General features: G+C 35.5%; 1 protein-coding gene across 1 annotated transcript; it reads left to right on the plus strand.

Annotated features, from left to right (window-relative positions):
• The first annotated feature begins 20317 nt into the window (after positions 1 to 20317).
• On the plus strand, positions 20318 to 21973 carry LOC108472028 (AAA-ATPase At1g43910-like). The gene is made up of 2 exons (XM_017773555.2): positions 20318 to 21370; positions 21466 to 21973. Exons 1-2 carry the CDS (start codon positions 20375 to 20377, stop codon positions 21829 to 21831), a joined length of 1362 nt encoding a protein of 453 aa, XP_017629044.1. The 5' UTR covers positions 20318 to 20374; the 3' UTR covers positions 21832 to 21973.
• The last annotated feature ends 399 nt before the right edge of the window (positions 21974 to 22372 follow it).

Genomic DNA, 22372 nt, shown 5'->3' on the forward strand with positions numbered 1-22372 from the left:
ATTCTATTTTTTGACTGACTGTTTGGATGATAGGAGATTACACACTGAGTTTTCATAAACACACCCCATTTATTAACTGTGTAGGTAATCCCCAGCGATAGATGGATCGGCGCTGCGAGGGACTCGGAGATGGCCACACACTGCTTATGTTTTCAGATTTGTTTATTTACTATTGCGTTGTGACAGCCCTATAGTGACCCTAGTCGGAAAGCAATTTCGGGACCGCTAAACCGAGTCACCAAATTATTTGAATGTGATATTTATGGTCTAAAATATGTGAATATGAATGTGCGAAAATTTTAAGCTTCGATTTAGTTAATTGCATGTGAATGTAGTACATAGGACTTGTGTGACACTTTTGAAATGTGATAGGCTAATCTATAAGGATCTAATAGTGCATGTAATCAAAAGGGAGGACTTGCATGTCAATTTTCCCCCCTAATTAGTAGTGGCCGGCCATGAGCATGAGGGTGGACAAAATGTTATGGCTAAAACATGTCATAAACATGTTGGGTTGATGGTTTATGTTAGGAATAATAAAATAAAGAGCATGGGCAATAAAATATTAGTGTTAGTAAGAGGAGAAACAAAAAAAAAAAAAAGAATGTGTGTGGTTGTTTCCCCCCCCCCCCCCCATTGCCGTGAGTTGAAGAAAAGAAAACAAAGGAAAAAAAAAAAGTGTCCATCCTTTTTCATTTCTTTTGGCCAAAAGTTCTAAGGAAGAAGGAAGGAGCTCTTGCTTCATGATCGGCTTGGAAGAGGATTAGGAAGAGGTTCGGCCATACTTGTATCTAGGTTAAGGTATGTTTGATGTTGTGCCATGAGATTCATGCATGTTTTTAGTAGTTAGCTTGAGTTCTAACTAGCCCATGGTTCAAATCTTTACTATGTCATGGAGATGATATTCGGCTAAGGTGGATTTGTGTTGATGTCATTTGCATGCTAAAGGTGAAGCTTTGTAATGATGCATGTGATGGTGGATTGATGACTCTTGAATCTTCTTTTTAGCATTTTGAGTGAGACATTAAGTTCTTTGTTTAACCATGACCAAAATTGAAATGGTATGGTGTTGTGATGCATTCGCCATGGTAGGAAGTAGAGAGAAATATGGTTGTTGTTCACGTTATTTGGATGAGAAATGGTAGTAAGGTGAAGTGCAAGTGTTAGTGTTTGATTTACTAGTGTATATATGTGTATTGGCCAAGTTTTGAACTTGAAACAAAATGGTGTTTAGTCAATACAAGTGACCATACTTGTAGAATGTATTAAGTGTTGCAATCGGCCTCAACATAGACATGCATGTTCGGCCACATGAATGAGTACATAAGTTGATGTGTATGTTCGGCCATAGGTAAGCATATTGATGGCTTTATCTTGACTTAGAAAATTCGGCTAAGGGGAATATTAGCTAATAAGTTGAATTCGATTCGTGATTTCGTACATATGTGACTCTAATGTCTAATGTATATATGGGCTAAGTACCTTGAGCTTCTCTTTTGATGTTCGAATGAATTGTATTAAATTGCTTAATGTGATTAAAAATGCGTATGACCATTTTGTATTTGAGCTAAAGGTGGCCATATGACCCATCAAATTCATTGTCATGTTCGGCCATAAGCTAGCATAATGAGACTTTAATAAGTTAAATTTGTTTGAATTAGCTCAAGAGCTTAGAGGACCAAAGTTGGATAAGGGAAAGGAAAAAGTGATCGAATAGCCGCCGAAATCGTTCGACAACATCCGAGGTAAGTTTTCGAGTAATGGAGCTTAAATTATGATTCGATTAGATTATGTCTTAAGTAAATCAAAATCATGCTCTTTGTATGTGGCTATTGAGCCGAAATTTTTAAGTGTGATAAGTGTTTTGTGTTTGAGCTTTGGTAATGAAAATGAAATATGGATGTGTCATGATTTATTGATATATGTGCATGGTTATTCGAATGATATCCGGGCTAAGTCTCGAAGGCTTTTGTGCTAGGTGACTATAACCGGACTAAGATCCAAAGGCATTCGTGCGAGTTGCTATATCCGGGCTAAGACCCGAAGGCATTTGTGCTAGCGATTATATCCGGGCTAAAACCCGAAGGCATTTGTGCTAGCGACTATATTCGGGCTAAGTCCCGAAGGCATTTATGCTAGTGACCACATCCGGGCTAAGGCCCGAGGGCCTTGTGCAAGTAGTTATATCCGGCTAAATCCCGAAGATTACTTGAGTTTGGGAATGAGCGATTTGCTGTAATAATTTCAATTAATACGCTCGTAAAATCTCAACAACGAGGTATGTGTTGTACATGCATTGGATTAATTGATTCCTCTTAAATAGCATTATTTCATCGATTAAGGAGCTTCGGTTTTGGTTAAGTTGATCCTTTATGTATGAATATAAGGGTTGGAAATGTGAAGTAGGATTGATTTTTGAGAATATATGTGTATATGAAATTATCCGTTTAGTTATATGAATGCTATACTTCAGTTGAGCCTAATTCAATTGCTCAAAACTTACTAAGCATTAAACGCTTACTCCGTTCTTTGAATCTCTGTTTTATAGATTTTGGTTCGTCAGCTATCGGACTCGGGAGTGTCGAAGTCGAAGTCGCTCACACTGTCAAAGCCCCTTTTGGTACACTTTTGGTTGAACTTTGAAATGGCATGTATAGGACTACCCTTTTTGTTGTTGGTCATGGACCCTTTGGTTTTGTATAAATTTGGATAGCCATGCGAAAATGGCTTATATACACTTTGAGCTTAATATTATAATCGTCTTGTATGATGTTCATTAAGAGGTATGGAAATGTTTGGGAACGATTAGCCATTGGAATGGTTAATCATGATCATATTTTGTGCTATTTATGCAAAAGGGCTAGTTGAATCATGGAAACTATGTAATAGGTAAAGTCTACCTTAAAAATAGATGCTGATAGCAGCAGTGACGTGAATGTGAAAAATCACTAAAAATAGTAGGAATGGAATTAAATAGTGAATAAATTATGTAATCGAACCTTGATGAATCTATTTTCATAGGAAAGTAACGAAATGATCATATGAACAGTATATTATGAGATATTTAAGTTTTCGTGAGATAGGGCCAGAATGGTTTCTGGATTCCCTGTTCCAACTTTGGAAATTCATTATAAATTAACCATAGATAATTAGAAGTCATGCCATATATTTATAGATTCCTTTTCGAGTCTAGTTTCTATAGAAACAAACGGCATCAGTATTGAAGCCCTGTACAGGGAGATATCCAAGTCGTAATGCGCAAAGTTCAGTGTAGTCGAATCCTGAAACAGGGGAGAATTTAACTAATAAACTATACTAATTGGCTCGACCAAAAATTCTGGAAAAAAAATTTGTAGATGAACATATGAGTCTAGTTTCAGGAAAAATTTACAGAACTAGTTTTCGAGTTTTGGAACTCGAGATATGATTTTTAAGGTGACAGCGACGCAGTTAGCCAGCTCGTCTGGAAATTTAAAATGGACTGTGCAAATAAGTGATTTAAGTCTGCGAATCCCCTCGTGTCTGACTCCGACAACGGTCTCGGGTACGGGGTGTTACATGCATATTTTTATTTGGGTTGTAATAAGGCCTCTCTTAATTCTGGTTTTTATTTTAAACTTTGGGATTTTATCTACTATGTTTTATAATTGTTTGAAGTAGATCGCGATTTTCCAAAACAACAACTGTTTTCAAACACTACGTTTTCGCAACTTGACTTTTAAACATCACACTTACGTAAATCGGTTACTTTTAAATTTAGCTTCCACAACCTAAAAAGGAATTTTGGGAATAAAATTAATAAGCTTTCAATGTACTACGTTTTAAATAAGAAGGGTTTCTAATGAAAACATGGTTTTCAAAAAACACTACAATGTGACACGCCAGATTCGGGTCTAACTTCTACGCCGGGTTTGGGGTGTTACAACTTCGGTCTAATGGGCCTGAGATTTTTAGGGGTATCACTAAAGTTTCCCCTAATGTGGCAGAATATTAAATTTAGGCCACAAAGAGGATCATGGACGACCTCGACTGCACCCCCGAGCAGAAACTAAAAGGTGCAGTGTCACTGTTGCGAGATGAAGCCTATCAGTGGTGGCTTAAAGTTAAGGAGGGAACTCAACCCGATCGATTGATCTGGGAATTTTTCAAAACTGCTTTCCAGGGAAAATATGTGGGCACTAGTTATGTGGATACCCAGAGGAGAGAGTTTCTAAATTTGACTCAAGGGGATAAATCAGTAGCTGAATATGAGGCTAAATTTTTGCGATTAAGCCGCTATACGCCTGGGATGGTGGCAACTAAATATGAGCATTGTGTTCGTGTCAAGGACAGCCTCAAAGATAGTCTACGACTTTTGATAGCTCCACAAGGGAGCGAGATTTTGCTACTTTAGTGGATAAGGCGAAGATCACCAAAGAAGTGAAGCCTACAGAACGACAAATCCGTGAGAAGGACAGAGGTAGGAACAAGAGGGATTCGAAACCCTCAAGTTCATTTCTGAGGCCTAAGAAAAAGGCCAAAGTTGATGGGCCATCAGAGTTGGAGCCCTTGTTGCTGCTACAGGACTACAGCCCTGTGCAAATTGTGGGAGATGCCATCAGGACGAGTGCTGGAAAAGGATTGGGGCATGTTTGAGATGAGGATCATTGGAACACCGTATCGGAGATTGTCCACGGAGGCCAGAGCAGATGCAAACTACAGGTTTGGGTAATGTACAGCCCCCAAAGGGCGGTCAGCAGCCATCGAGAGGCCGTGGTCAGGCCAAAGGTAACAATGAATTGTGCTGTAGTCAGAGGGCACCGGGCAGAGGTGCTGGTCATACTGAGGTGAGGCAGCCAGCTCTAGTTTATAGTGCATATCGTCGGGAATATGGAGATGCCCCAGATGTTATCACGAGTACGTTCTTTATACATAATGTACCTTATACTATACTGATTGATGTTGGATCTACTCATTCCTATATAGCATGCACTGTGTCTAAGACTTTGGGTATAATAGTTGAAAGCACCATGAGTAAGGTTACTGTGTTGAGTCCACTAGGGCAGTCAGTTAGGGTAAATAAATTGTTTAGAGATGTACCTTTTGAGGTTCAAGGAGTGATCTTTTTGCTGGTTTAATGGAACTTCCTTTTGGAGAATTCAACTTAATTCTGGGAATGGATTGGCTGGTGAAACATCGGGCAAACTTAGACTGTGCTACTAAACAGATGGTATTGAGAACTGCGGAGGATGAGGAGGTAATTGTAATTGGGGAGCGTTGGAATTACTTGTCAAATGTGATATCTACATTAAGGGCCGAGAAATTGGTTCGTAAGGGTTGTGAGGCGTATCTAGCCCACATCGGTGTTTCAGATTCTAAGATTTCTTCTGTTAGGGACATCAGAACAGTTAAAGACTTTCTGAACGCTTTTCCTGATGAGCTGCCTGGGTTACCTCCAAGCCGTGAAGTTGAGTTTGGGATTGAGCTCCTGCCTGGTATAGCTCCGATGTCTATCGCCCCTTATAGAATGGCACCGAAGGAGGTAATTGTAATTGGGGAGTGTCGAAACTACTTGTCAAATGTGATATCTGCATTAAAGGCCGAGAAATTGGTTCGTAAGGGTTGTGAGGTGTATCTAGCCTACATCGATGTTTCAGATTCTGAGATTTCTTCTGTTAGGGACATTAGAACAGCTAAAGACTTTTTGGACACTTTTCCTGATGAGTTGCCTAGGTTACCTCCAAGCCTTGAAGTTGAGTTTGGGATTGAGCTCCTGCCTAGTAGAGCTCCGATGTCTATCGCCCCTTATAGAATGGCACTAAAGGAGCTTGTGGAGTTTAAGGCTCAGATTCAAAAATTATTAGATCGAAAGTTCATCCGACCTACTGTCTTCGTGGGGAGCACCAGTTTTGTTTGTGAAAAAGAAGGATGGATCCATGCGTATGTGCATCGATTACCGGTAATTGAATAAATTGACTGTCAAGAAGAAGTACCCCCTACCAAGAATTGATGATTTATTCGATCAGTTTTATTTAATATTAATATCCGATCGAGGTACCATTGAGGGTTAAAGAGACTGATGTGTATAAGACAACGTTTAGGACTCGTTATGGTCATTACGAGTTCCTAGTGATGCTGTTTTCAGCCTTATCTGGATTGGTTCATAGTAGTTTTTATTGATGACATTCTGGTGTATTCAAGAATTGAATATGAACATGATGCATATCTCCGAGTGGTTTTGCAGATTCTAAGGGAGAAACAACCATACGCCAAGATCAGTAAGTATGAATTCTGGTTGCGAGAGGTAACATTTCTGGGTCATGTGGTATCTGCCGAAGGGATTAGGGTTGATCCTTGAAAAATCGAAGCTGTTTTGGACTGGAAGTCGCCTAAGATGGTATCTAAGATTCGTAGTTTTCTGGGACTAGTAAGGTATTATAGACAATTTGTTGAGGGGTTTTATTAATTGCTGCACCTCTAACTAAGTTGTTGCGTAAGGGTGTGTCGTTTAACTAGACTAATGCGCAGCAAGAGAGCTTTGAAAAGCTTAAGAAAGTTTTAACTGAGGCCCTGTCTTGATACAGCCAGAGTCTAGGAAAGAGTTCACTGTTTACAGTGATGCATCACATGTTAGGTTGGGATGTACTTTGATGTAAAGGGTAAGGTGGTTGCATATGCATCTTGTCAGCTTAAGACTCATGAGGCAAATTATCTGACGCATGATTTGGAGTTGGCTGCTGTGGTATTCACACTGAAAATTTGGAGGCATTACCAATACGGTGAGAAGTGTATCATTTACACGGATCACAAGAGCCTCAAGTATCTCCTCACTTAGAATGAGCTAAATCTTAGGCAGCGTAGATGGATTGAGATCCTAAAAGACTATGACTATACGATCAAATACCATCCTGATAAGGCCAATATGGTGGCTGACGCACTGAGCCGTAGGCCAATATGCTCGCCTTAGTTTATTTGATGATGATAGCTTGTTGGCTAAGCTCCAAGTTAAACCGACGTGGATTTAACAAATTAGGGGTAAACAGTTGGAAGATGAGTCACTGGGTTCTTGATTCTGACGATTGAAAGTGGTATCACATCAGATTTTGGACTGAATAGCGAAGGGGTACTCTGTTTCCATGGTAGAATCTATGTATCAAAAGATACTAATTTGAGGTAGTCTATTCTGCGAGAGGCGCATAGTAGCCCTTATGCTATGCATCTTGGTGGAAATAAGATGTATTGAGACCTTTGTAAGTTATATTGGTGGTCGGGTCTTAAACGTGAGTTTATCGAATTTGTGAGTAAATGTCTAACCTGCCAGCAGGTTAAAGCTAAACATCAGTTACCTTCAAGGTTGCTTCAAGCAGTTAAGATTCCACTTTGGAAGTGGTAGAGAGTGACTATGGACTTTGTTAGTGGGCTACCCCTAACGCCTTTTAAAAAGGATTTAGTATGGGTCATCGTGGATCGAATGACCAAATCTGCTCATTTCATACCAGTTCGTACCGATTACTCATTGCAGAAGCTGGCTAAGCTGTATGTGTCTGAGATTGTGAGACTGCATGGTGTACCAGTTTCCATAATATCTGATAGAGATCATCGCTTCACGTCTTGGTTCTTGAAAAAGTTACACGAGGCTCTTGGTACAAGGTTAGACTTCAATACTGCATTCCATCCTCAGACGGATGGTAGTCAGAGAGGGTGATTCAGATACTAGAGGACATATTAAAGAGTTGTGTGATAGACTTCCGAGGTAGTTGGGAGGATTACTTACCGCTAGCGGAGTTTGCGTATAACAATAGCTACCAATCTAGCATACATATTGAACCTTACGAGGCATTGCATGGTCGTAGGTGTCGTACTCCATCATGTTGAACTGAGTTGGGTGAGCGGCGTGTGCTGGGCCCTAAATTGGTTTTTGATACTAAGGATAAAGTTAGACTAATTCATGATCGACTAAAGCCGGCATCAGTCAGACAGAAGTCGAATGCGGATCTGAAACGTAAAGAGATTGAGTATTCTGTGGGGGACTTTGTTTTCCTCAAAGTCTCGCCATGGAAGAAGGTGTTGAGATTTGGACGGAAAGGCAAGTTAAGCCCTAAGTTTATTGGGCCTTACCGCATACTGAAACGTATGGGACCAGTTGCCTATCAACTTGAGTTACCTCTAGAATTAGATCGGAATCATGATGTGTTCCATGTCTCTATGTTGAGGCATTACTGTTCTAATCCTGCGCATGTTATTTCAACTGAGGAGGTTGAGGTTAGGCCGGATCTGACTTTCGAGGAGGAGCCGGTTCAGATTTTAGACCATTATGTGAAAGTTTTGAGAAAAAAATCTATCTGAAAAAAATCTATCCCACTGGTAAAGGTACTTTGGCGTAATCACAGCTTAGAGGAGACCACATGGGAACCCGAGGAGGCAATGCGACAACAATACCCTCATCTGTTTTGATCAGGTAAATTTCGAGGCTGAAATTTTCTTTTAGGGGGTAAAGTTGTAACGCCCCAAATCTTAAATAATTATTTTTTTATGGTTGTGACCCAACTGTGTATCTTCTTCAGTAGTTATATGTTCTGGGAAGTGTCTAAAAAGTCTTGGGTTCAAGCCTTGACCTTTCCAAAAATTATGTTTCTTACTTGAATTAACCCTGTCTCTAATCAGTAGGCTTCTTAAATAAATATGGGTATTTTATGACATAAAAAGCCTGTTGGTCTTGGGGGTAAGTGGCCTGTTACCTATGCCAGAGGACTGAGGTTCGAATCCTGGTGGGGGCAGTGGAGTGTTTTATTTTGCTGCAACTGCTGTGAAAGTGTCCTTGGTTGAGGGGAATTCGAACTAAGTAGTTGAGGGAGGTGTGATCGGTTTGAGGGATTTGAACAGGGATTTTAGGAGAAAATCAAGGAAAGTTGTGGTAAGAGGGAGTAGTGTGCCAATTTTGAACAGTAGGTACCCAAGAATTTTGGCTTTGGTGAGTTATGTACTCTATTTTGGGTTTGGTCAACATTTTGGTTCTGTTCTTTTGTTCTCTAGAGGCCGAATAGTGCTAGGAAAATTTGGTAGTACCTTTTGCCTTTGCTGACTTCGGATTTTCACTCCTCTTCAAAGCCCTCAATTGTCATCTTTGACTCTTCTACTTTCCTCCCTCTCAAACAATTCTCTCTTTGGTCGAATACCTATTTCCTTCCTCTCTCTCAAACTCTTTCAATTTTTAGCCCTGAGGTTTTGGTCGATTCTATCTTTCTTCTTCCTTCCTCAATTGATTTCTTCTTGACCGAGTACGTCTTCTCCCCTTTTTCAATTCTTTTATGCTAACGGATTCCTTCTCTTCTCATCTGATTACTTTGGCTGAATTCTTCATATCTCTCTATTGTTGTTTCGACTAGGAAAGTGTTCTTTGATCAATCTGTACAGTTCTTTTTTTTGTCTCCCTCTCTCTGTTGTAATTTTTGTTCATCTAACAACTTCTTTTCTCTGTCGATTATTGATAGGGGTACAATTGTTCCATCTCGTGTCTTGGTTTAAAGGTGTGCTTTTAGGTGTCGGCCGAATACTTCTATCTCTCATTCTTAGATCTACGCCTTCGGTAAGTTGTTTTACACTTGGTTCAACTATTTGCGGGTATGGTAATAGATAACAAGTCTCTGTTGGAATACCGGTAATCTTTAGGGGGTTGCAACCAATTCTTGCACAAGCCTTAATCGATCGATCAAGGCGAGGGATAGGTAATCTTTCAAATAATTTTTTGTTTAGGGTTCACTTCAACTTGATTATTAGGCAATTAACTAAAGCTTTTGTTTGTGATAGGTTGGAGTGCTCGTGGGCTAGTTGCGCACTTTCACAATCAAGTGTGAAAAACACTGCCATAACCGTAAGGTAAAAGCCGAAATAGGTGACCGTTTATGCTACACGAGCGTACACTCACTCATGTGGTAATCCGAATGCCTAAACATGGGCGTAAGATCATTAAGGCCAGCCATGAGTGATCTCATCGCCTGAGGCCGAATTGGACCATGGTGGGCCAAAATGGGCCATGTGGGCCCCATAGGCATATGGGGCCCACACAGGTAAACCACATGGACGTGTAGAAAATGTTGGGCCAGGTTGCGTAATCCACATGGCTAAAGCCATTCTGTGCTATGAGGGCCACACAAGCGTGTAGGCCCACATGTGCCGACATTATGGGCTTTGGGCCCATTTTCACTGTTTGACTGTTAAGGTTGCACGGGTCACCCTAGACGACCGTGGACCTACTGTTGGTTGATAAGTATACCTAGACCCCCAAAATTAATAAAATGCAGTTATGCCCTTATATGCTAAAATGACTATTATGCCCTTATGAGATGTATGACTGATTGAGCATGTCATTTTATATATATTGCATACATGTATGATATTATGATATGTTGCATGGGGATGGGTTTATTATGATTGGAGGAAGTGTATTGTACTGGCAGCTCTGCTGCAAATACTGTTTAGTGCCGCAACCCGTGCTATTTTGGAGTGTAGGGATGGGTGGGTTGATTTTATCCCTACATGGAGTGTAGGGCTAGACGAAATGGAGTGTAGAGGCTAGTTGGGTAGGATTTTTGATTGCGTATCTGTACTATTACCGACACTGAAATAGGCTAAGGCCCACACTGATACTGATATTGTAATGGGCTAAGGTCCTAACTGAAACTGAACTGTTACTAATACGAGCTTAGGCCCAGACTATATTTGCTTACTGCATCACTAACTATTTGTTTATTAAGGGATTACACACTGAGTTTTCGTAAACTCACCCTTCTGTTTGTCTGGGCAGGTAATCCCCAATCTTAGACGGATCGGTGCTGTGAGGGACTCGGAGGTGGCCACACAACTGCACATGCCTCCGTATTCGACCTTTAATTAAATAGTAATTTAATTTGGGTATTTTGATGTAATAAGGCCTCTTTAAATTTTTAATCTTTAATTTGGGATTTTATTTATTTTGATTTATATCTGCTAGCAGTAAGAGACGGGTTTTCAAAAAGATAAATGTTTTTCAAAACACCACATTTACGCAACATATTTTAAAAGCTTCCACAACAAACAATGTTTTAAAAATAAATAACAATTTAATATGATTAACATTTTGTTGAACGACTTGAATTTTAATAAGGGACAAGACATTCTAAAATCTTTGTTAAGATCATAAAGAGGTTAAATATAGAACGGGTTTATTTTTTAACGATATTATATTTTGCGAAAAACACTTCAATGTGACATCGCCAGATTCAGCCACAACGTCTGGGCCGGGTTTGGAGTGTTACAATGGTTTTTCCATATGACGTCATAGCCCACCAGCTACGATTTTACACGATATGGTGCCAAGAACTTTTCTTTCCAAAGAATCATGTTTAAAGTCTTGATAGACTCTTTTAGACAAATCCATGGAGATAGACACAGACTCACTTAACAGATCTTTCATACTTTGCGACCTTACAGAAATTAACATACATTTTATTTCATATTATCCCATACATTCTAGAAGCATTCATAGTCTAATTTCATCATTAGAACATCCATCTCATGCTTAACCTATCAAACTCTTCACGAACTATACATGCAATACTCATTTAGCATTCATACTCTAAACATTATTTATAGAAACATTGAAAATACTTCCTTGGATACGAGAGTCAGCTTAGGTTTTCACTTGACAAGACTATGCAGTAGCCTGAGCTCCAGATCCAATGTCCTTTTAGGAGTCGTAGCAACTACTGCCTCTTAAAACAAAATAACACAATAAAAATCCATTTAGATAACCTTTCTATCATCTTAAACACAAATAACCCATAAACAAAGCCTTACTTCTTCAAGCATTCCTGTATATCTACTTTTCAGAGTCATAAAACTGACCTCAACATGGAGAAATTTCTAGAGGAATCCAGAGTTTCAGATCCAGATTAAAGAAAAATGCTCATTTTCCCCCAACCTTAGATTTCAATATTTTCTAGGAGAGAAGTAGAGAACTCTCTTTATTTCAACTTGAAGACCTATTAAAATAGTCTAAGTCTTTATTAGAACTCGAAAAATGTCACATCACTTTTGACTTGTCTTTTCAAGAGTCTATAACTTCCAAGGAAATTAATTGAGTACTTCTTATTGCTATTTTAGCTATGTTGGTTCACGTTTGATTAGTTCTTAATCAATTTCCCTTTTAACTTAACCTGTATAGTATCATGGGGAAAAAGGGTGTACTACTTCTGACATAGGCTTATTCCTTCAGTATCTATTTACGTAACTATATCCTTCTTCTAACAAATCAAAATGATTTGGCGTAGAATCTTCAATATCTTAACATAAAACTATGTCTACCCCCATATACGTTAGAAAAAGCTCTTGGGCAATTACCAATTCGCCAATCGTATCAAAGATTATGCTAGATCATGTGCCCGCCATAACAAGGGCGTTATCGGCTCATTCAAGGAATTCTTATACTTTACACTCGCTCAAAACTTACTCTCTACGCCTTACTTCCTTAGACATCATTTGAACAATAGGATTTCACCGAGTGGGATGTTACAAGCCCGATCTATTGTGATGCTCCATACCCAGATCCAACAAACAGATCAAGTTAGGGGTGTTACAGAATCCTCGAGATTGGTCACTTGACCTTCTAAAGTCGACAGCATGTCGTTCAATTTGTTATTTTTCCTAAACCTCCTACGGGTCTCTATTGGGACATTTTATTCATTTCCTCCTTTCGCCATCTCAATCAGCATCTTCAAACATTGGCTTTGATACCAACTGTCATAGGGCTAGATCTTTAATCTGGCAAACTGCACGGCCTTAAGTGGTTTCTTAGGTTTAAATCCTGCCTAAGTTAGCCTACTCTCGAAAAATTTGAATTCTTGCAAAAAATTTTAAGGCACCGAAGCAAAGTGGAAGCAAAATTGAAAGACAAAAGAAGCTACGAATAAACAAAAAGCTATAGAAAAATAGCACAGACCAAGTGTTTGAGTAAATTTTCTTGATAGTATTCAATTATTATGAAGGATTACAATTGAGTGAATACAAATGAGGGACAATTCCTCTTTTTATAGTTGAGCTCCTCCAAAATCAACGGTACAAATTGAGTTACATCAACGATTGAGATTAGAGCCTATCTACAATTAAGAATCCTAAAGAATTTAAACTCTATACAATCTTCTCCTTTTAGGATTTACACTATTTAACCTGGTGACTCTAGTTTTACTAGAGTGTTTCACTAGGCCACCAAGGCCTCAAGTAAATGGGTTTCTCTATGGGTTCTAAGAGTCAGGTCAGTTCAAGCAGGTCAAATAAGCCTCATTTAATAAGTTAACCTTTATTGGGTGTTTTTACGCAATGGTCACAAGCTTTAATCCGTGACCTGTGACACTAGTGCCAAGCCACTTGTAGGAAAGTACTCATGGCTCGTTGCGCTAAGCCTTGCATATCTGGTGCTAATAAATGAGTTATGCGCTCAAAAAAATCTAAAGTTGAGATCATAACCTACCAATTTTTGAGAGTATAGGTTGTAGCTCCTAGTGTGCTAAAAATAAGGCTTGTATGAGTTTCATCCACTGACCTTTCGTTGTGAGAAATTGAGTTTATTGCATACAGAGAACTACCAATTTCTATAAAAGCATTCTAAGAAGATGTAATTTGAAATGTAGCTTTGTAATGTTAGTAATCCCACATTACTAACATATGTAAAGGACAAAGAATTTCAATAGAGAATTCATTATAACTTAAGTAATTAAGTTGGGTGTCTAGCTCATTAAACAAGTAGACCTACTTATTAGGTCGTATGTACACATGGATAAGGTTAAAAGATAGGCACTTTGGCTTGAATTTAGTGGTGCAAATAATTTTTATATATAATTTTTATTTTTATTTTTTGAAATAATAATAATTTTTATTTTGTATCTAAATAGATTTATTCAATATAAATATAACTTTAAGAAAAGACTAATGAATAAATTGTTGGAAAAATTATATTTTATGGGAACTTTAAGGCATATTCTCAATAGGTAAAGGTGAAGAGTTGAATCATAAAATTATGGTTTCATATTCTACTCTATGAGACCTTTATAATGGTATATCATATACTCAAAATGATTGAGTGATGAATGAGAAATTGATGCTCAAAGTAAGCTACTAGGAAATATTTGTTGAGGAAAAGTAAAAGTTAGATCTCACATTGGTTAAATACCAAGTGTGAGATGTGTATATATATGGGAGCCCTCTTGAAAGGTGATTGAATGACTAAGCTTAGAACCCTACCTCGCGTGCAGGAAGGAGCAAGTCCAAACCCATCAGGGTTGGGGTGCACCCACACGATGTAGGCTACGCAAAATGTCCAAACCGATCAGGCCTAAAATGGCCTACGAATATTTTAGCCTAACACGAAATTATTTTTTCCTCAGTAGACATACAGAATCTGTTATAAAAGGACATTTATCTTAATTTATTTGATTTATTGGCTCCTTTAATGGCAGATTTTATGGAAATTTCTAAAATTCCACCATACTAAATACCTATAAAAGGCTATGAATTTTGTAGAATTTTTCCTACACTAATACTCTCTCACACCGAATTTATTTTGCGTTCAAAATTTTTCTTTTCCTCTCCATATTTTTCAACTTTTCGGTGATAAAAAAAAGGTAATGTTTGTTCATTGATCGTTGCAGAAGTGCTACTGCTTTGATCATTGTGTTGTTGTATCCTGGGAGACATTTGACCAACGTTTCTCCAAGTACCGTAAGAGCGGTCGAATCTACCTTGAGAAAATTGTGTTAAACAGGCCTCAACGTTTAGTAAATCTCTATTCTTCTTTTCAATTTCGACTTTTCGTTACGATTTTTATTGGTTCACGGATTTGAAATTTTAAATATAAATTATTCTATTTATAGTTTATTTTATATATAAATAATTGTTTATTTATATTTATATTTAAATATTTTGTTCGTTAACGTGTTTTGACCAATATAAACATAGATTTTCTAGAAAGTTGTAATGTTTTAGGAAAACAGAACTCGTGGCATAAGTTATGTACCAAGTGGCATATTCTTTGACGAAAAACACAATGTGCCTATATATAAAACTCAATAATACTATTTTCACGATTTTGTTTTGTTGTTTTAAGACTTGTTGCATCTTAAAGGCAAAACCTTAAGGATAGTGAATCACACTTCAAGTCTTCTTCTTCTTTTTTTCCCTCAATTTCGTTTTCTTACACCACAAATTTTCTTTCTTACACCAAAAGTTTTGTAACATTGTGTGTCCTTGTAAAGAAGTAACCATTATTAAAGGACCTGTTGGAATTCGATTATAGTCGAAAAATAAAACTAAAACAAGCATAAAAAATGCAGTGGAAAATAACAACATGCAATGCATTAAATTCCACTAAAAATTAATTTGAATGATTTTATCACGTCATCACATTCAAAATATAGTAAAAGAATTAATACCTTAAACAAGGGTGGTCACCATCCTCATTCAATTATTTCTTTGTTTTCATACGAACACCGGACTCAGTTGTCGAAAACCTGCTACCATCCAAACGTCTGACCTCTAACGGTAATCTACACTAGGAATTTAGAAGATATTCAAAAGTCAAGATTCACTTTGCCAATATAGTGCTAGCTATCTAATCATGCAGATCCACACTCTTTTCAGTCTCAATCTCAATACCATAAAGAAAACAATAAGCAAAAATTCAAAAAATAGTAATAATTTTATTCTATTTTCTTTCTACATGAGATAGAGGGAGACCAAAAAGAAAAAAAATAACACCATGAAATGTGTGGATAATTTAAAATATAAAGACTAGGTTTTTAATCAATTTTTAATTAATTGCACTTGAGCCCTTGAATTTTGTTGAACTATTTAATTTAGTATTTTATTTGTTTTAAATTTCCAACTCCATGAACATGTGTGACTCATTAGGCTTCCAATTATATTGGCAACAAATACAGTTTAATTTAATTAAGAATCAATATATTCGTAGATCATAAGCAGGATCAATTTAGCAACCCATCATGACCTCCAATTATTGGAAGAGTTAAAGTATATTGTTGAACCCCTTTTCGAGTTATATCTATGCTTTGACTTGTCATATAATTTAAATAGGTGTGATGTGTATTTTAAGCTAAAAAGGGTTTTAAATTCATTTTGTTTTATGGAAATTATATGGATGTGTTTATATATAATTTCAAGTATTTTTTTAATTAAACTTTAGTTTAGGGACTCAAGTGTCGATACTTAGCTTTTGTAGTATTGCAATAAGTCAAACAAAGAGCTAAGTGTTACAACATCTCCCTACTTGTGACGCAACCCAGTGTTTAGTTTAGACCATTGCACTGTTTTGATTTTAAACCCTAAACTTTAACTTTAAATCTTTGACATTTTGAAATTCATTTTAAATATTAAATACCTCTAATTACCCCTACTCCACTCCAAAAGATTTTTATTTGTTTTTAAAGTCTTTTAAATGCACTAAACTTGTAAAAGTCCACTTACATATATATATATGATAACTTGTAAAAATTCACTTTTGCCCCTTGTCATATTTCATACATAATAAAAATCCTTGGGTCATAAGGTAATTTTCCACTACCCATGGGAGGTCCTGCAACATTTCATACCATTATAAATTACTTAACTCTATAACTTTTAACATTTATTCATCAAGTCCCTATCCTTCTTATCTCATTGCAATTTCGTTTATACTCAAAATTAAAATTTATATATTTATCACATTTAAGATATTTTTCCAGTGTCTAGCTAATTCCACTACTATTATTGAATAATCTTAATTCATTCTCTTTAGAATTTTACTACTTACTCGGAATGGTATTATTAAAGACATCAAAATCATCCAAGCATTACAGTCGCAGTGGAGGCGATAGATATGGTAATCGACAAGGAGGATATGAAGGCGAACCCCATAGTGGTGGATATGAAAACCATGGAGGAAATATAGTGGATGTGGACACCGTGAGAAAAAATATGGTGATGGCTGTTCTCTTTACTCAATAGGTGACGGTGCGGCCAAAGGCAAATGCTAGTCTTTAATTTAGGGTTTTAAGTGAGCTTGGGGTCTAGTAGTTAGTAATTCTAATGCTTTGGTTTTCTTTACGGCAGATGCTTTATATCTGTCACTAACATCTCTTACAACATAAAATAGAATGAGGCATCTTCTTTTCAGCATACAAATAAGTACAAGGGCATGTGAAAGTATAATATAGTAGTTTGAGGGTTTTTTTATGTATTAAACTAACATATATATATATATTTTTTAAATAAATATCAAGAATTATTTATAATCTCTTCCAACTTAAGTCTTAAATAGGAGGATAAATATGTTTCAATGCACTCGAATTCATATCCTCCTGCATAGATAATAATAACAATACCAATCGAGTTAGGACTGAATAGATCTTTGATTTTTAAATAAAAATAAAAACAATGAAAATAGATAAACTGAACAAAATTAAAAGTCATAATTAAAATATATTTTTTAAAATTAAATAAAAGATAATGCAATAAATTAAAGTCCAAAAACTCATTAATTACAAAATATGGAAATATATATTTTGGTCCTTACTGAGATGGATGAATTTGCTTTGAAGTGGAAAGGAACTCTCTGAGATGTTGAACTAACATTTTCCAGGTGGCGTGATGTGAAAACCCTGCAAGCAACCATCTTCTTTTTCTAAAAAAAATAAATAGTGAGACTGAGGCGTAGACGTACGGACAACTTCTGAAGACTTTAGATGACTTTTTTTTTTTAATGTAATCGAAGACTTTGGAAGACTTGAATAATGAATGGAACTGTGCCAGAAATGTAATTACAGTTTCCTTAACTGAGGCTGAAAAGGATAATATGCAAAATTAGTATTACGAAATTATGAACATTTAAAAATTTTGGTACTAAAAAAATTATAATTAGGAACCTGAATTTTATTTCACCAAATAAGTTAATTTAATTGACTAATGCTATTATATAAAATGCTGATATAACTTAATTAATCAGCCACACGTCAGCATTTTAACCATCATTTGATTTAACATGTAATTTGTTGTAAGTAATAAATACAATTTTTTTTTAAAACTTTAAATATTAACAAAAATATATATAATTTCGAAGGAATTTTCGTATTAATCCAAGCCAAAAGCAAAAAGTGGCTTGAAAGGAATAGAAATCCTCTACCCCATATTCGTGCCCCTTCCTTGCCCTTTTCACGTTAATTCTTTTTAATTTTCATTAATTGTTTTAACATTTTAAAATTCATGAGTATTTTTTTTGAACAGTTTAAAATTCATGAGTATTATTTGTTATTTTACGGGGTACTTTTAGTTTTATAATTTATTTAGTTATTTAATATTAGAAATTAATTATTATAAAAATAGTCTAAATTAAATTTTATTATATAATAATTTACAATTAGGTAGAGATTTTAAATTGATTCAAAATTAATGTGTACTATTTAAATTTTATAGTAAAATTAATTTATGATAATAATTTATAATCAAATAGAAATTTTAAATTCATTCAAAAGTTAATGTGTATCACTAAAAAATGAAAAAAAACTTTTTTCAAAATAATAGGACACAAATAATAAATTAATAAAATTAATTGTCTTAGTAAATTAAAAAGTTAAAAACTTTAATTGATTTATTTATTTAGTAGTAAGAATTAATTCTAAATTAAATTTTATTAAATAATAATTTCTTAATTTATGAAATTAAATAGAGATTTTAATTTTTAGAAAATATTTTAATTAATCATAATTTGATTTGTTTTCAATTCCCATTCTTTTATAAATGGAGTAAAACCAGTTAAATTTTTGAAGGATTTATATTTTTCATGTTTTAATTAAGGCAGTCATACCGCATGGGTAGACATATAATTTTTTTCAAGTACTTGTATGTATCAAAATTAATTTATTTTAGTGTATCATTTTAAATTTATTGTTATTTTTTACAAAACGTTTGATATATGTATATAGAAAATATTTAAAAATAATGAAATTAAATAAATCTTAAATATAAAATATTCATCAATTATAAAATTAAATAAATTTTAAATATAAAATACTCATAAATTATATCAAATATTTAAGAAGGTTCACAAATATAACCTATCATAAAACAAGCTAAAAATAAATAAGTAAAAATATTTAGTACATAAATTGAATCATAAGATTATCCTTAACATACCTATAATAATCAATAATTTAATAAATAAATAATAAATATTATAATTTATAATAAAACTTTTATTTTATCAACCAATGTATCACATTTTGATTACAACAGTGAAATCAACTAACACACCGAAATCATCGATACCGATCAGAATTTGTATTGGAATGAAATTTAGAGTGTGTTGTTTCGATTTACTACTCGAACGAAACATTCTAATCAACATAGGTGGTTCGGAATGGAATTAACTATCTTGGTTTTAATTATTTTCTTAGGTTGCTTTTGTATCTATATGAATTCATCTCTTATTTTATTTAAATTATTACAATAATTCAATTTTAGCAAAGGTGAGATACTGAAATATATATAAAAAAGAAGTATTAATTGTTAAAAATATTCAATTAGAGATAAGATTTTTTTTAGTTTTATTTTTATTTTAGCTAAATGATTTTTATTTTTATTTTAAATAATAATTTTATTATTTTAGTAATATTAATTTATATAATTACTTGCAGATTGATTTAGTATTTGTATCCTATTATTAAAAACAAAAGTTCTTTTTTCATTTTTTTTAATGAGACATAGTAACTTTTGAATCAATTAAATTTCTATTAATTATAAATTAATATATAATAAAATTTAATTCAAACTATTTTTATAATAATTAATTTCTACTATTAATTAAATAGATTATTTATAAAATTAAAAGCTGATCGTAAAACAACAAATAATACTAGTAAATTTTAAAAAGTTAAAAAATTAAATGCGTGAAACAACCGATAATACGTATAAATTTTAAAAAGATAAAACAATTAATGAAATTAAAAAAAAAAAAAGACTTGATTATGTGAAAGGGGCAGAGAATTGCACTTCGGCTTGAAATGGTCATCCCAAAGGGGTTTTACAGTTTCGCTATAATTTACTACCATAATTAATTTTAATCTACATTTTTTTTTAAGAAAGAGAGCCTGCAATCATTTTTCTCTCATTACCCGTCAAAGACTGTGCGTGTGAACCCCCGTATTGCAAGTTAGATTACACTTGGAAGTAGGAAAATTACGGTGAAGTTGCTACTCTTTTCTGTTGATCACCAGCCCTCGATTATAAATTCATCCTTCATGTTTCATTCTCCAATCATTGTGTCCATAATCTCTACCTGTGAAAGCCTAAATAGCTAGCTAGAGTTACAGTAATAATGTCTTCATTGTTGGAACAGCTACCTTCCTTCACTACCCTCTTGTCCATGTATGCCTCCTTCTCCGCCATGGCCATGCTAATTCGTACCATCTTGAACGAAATGGTCCCCAAACGAATCCAAAACTACATTTCCACCAAGTTTTTGGACTTAGCTTCATCTTGCCTTCCCTCTGATTTCACTTTCATTATCGAGGAACGTTGGCAAGCTGTTCTTAACGAAACATTTCGTGCCGTAGAAGCCTATCTGCCAACCAGGATCGGCCCTTCCACAGATAGTCTCTTGATTGGATCCAATGAACCCCTAAACCCCGGAGCGCCGCCCAAACAACGCATTCCCGTTGACTGCAAGATCGTCGATGAATTCCATGGCATGCGTTTGGAATGGACTCTCCGTAATTCCGTCGACTCCAACAAGTACTTCCCTCGAGAGAAAAGATACTTCCGCTTAAACTGTAAGAAAGGAGATAGAGACAGAGTAATGCAATGCTACTTCCCTCACATTGCAACAACAGCACAGTGGATCTTGAACCAGCGGGAGACCCTCAATATTTACACCTATGATCAAGAATCATCGGCATGGGAACCCACGGTTTTCAAGCACCCTGCAACATTTGAGACTCTAGCTATGGAGCCAGAGGTGAAGCAGTTGATAAAGGATGACCTTGACTCTTTTGTTGAACGAAAGGATTTCTTTGAGGGCGTTGGCAGGGCTTGGAAACGAGGGTACCTTCTTTATGGTCCATCAGGGACAGGGAAATCTTCACTTGTGGCTGCAATTGCAAACTACTTGAGATACAATATATACGATCTTCAACTCCAAACTGCTCGAAGTGATGCTGACTTAAGGCATATTCTAACCTCCACCACTAACCGCTCCATTCTTCTTATTGAGGACATAGATTGTGGCACAAAAGTCTCTCATGACCGAGCCAAGGACCAAGAAGATAATGATGAGCAACAAAATTCAAATCTCCTTTCTTCTACTGATCCTGGGGTTATTATTATATATACTATGATATCTTCTGCATCATTCCCTTTCTTGTATTTGAGCAATAAGTCAAGTTGAGTTTGTGGTAATTGATTTTGTAGGTGACATTGTCAGGCTTACTCAACTTCCTTGATGGGTTATGGTCGAGTTTTGGGGATGAGAGGATCATCATCTTCACCACAAATCATAAAGACAAGTTGGATCCAGCTTTGTTGCGCCCTGGACGAATGGATGTTCACATTCACATGTGTTATTGCACTCCTGCTGCTTTTAGAAAGCTTTCAGCCACATATCTTGGAATCAAACACCATCCTTCCTTTCTTACTATTGATAATCTCTTACAAAATATCACCCTCACTCCAGCCGAAGTAGCACAGCAGCTGATGAAGAGTGACGATCCTGAAGCTGTACTCCAGAGTTTCATTCACTTTGTTGAAATGAAAAGGAATTTAAGAGATGACATATAGTAACAGCTTTGAGTTGAAATTTCGGCATGTGCAGCATTTCATTATTTCGGGATCCTGAATTTTATTTATCAGATAAGCCGCTGCCTTGTAACTTAAAGCCAGAATGAAAAGAAGGCTGTAGATAATCTAAAACCTTTATACATATACATAATTGTTGAGAGGAGGTTAGTCTCGAACCCTCAACAGATGGTATTGTCTCCTTTAGAGGTGTGTATGGGTCAGGCCGGGCCGGGTTTGAGTTGGATTCAACTAAAAATTTAGGCCCGTTTGATAGGCCTGGGCTCAGCCTAACCCAAAAAATAGGTTTAAAATTTTGTCCAAGCCTGACCTGAATAAAAATGTTAAAATTCGGGCTCAACCCGGCCCGCTTATCATTTTTATATAATTTTAAAATATATATAATACATAAAAATACTAAAACATCAAAATAAACATTTTCCAACAAATTGAAAATAAATTTTAAAAAATGTATACTTAAATAACACTAATATAAATGCAACTTAACAAGCAAATGCCTCTAAAATATAAGAATTAGCAAATG

This window comes from Gossypium arboreum, chromosome 11, assembly GCF_025698485.1.
Source record: "Gossypium arboreum isolate Shixiya-1 chromosome 11, ASM2569848v2, whole genome shotgun sequence".
Taxonomy (NCBI): domain Eukaryota; kingdom Viridiplantae; phylum Streptophyta; class Magnoliopsida; order Malvales; family Malvaceae; genus Gossypium; species Gossypium arboreum.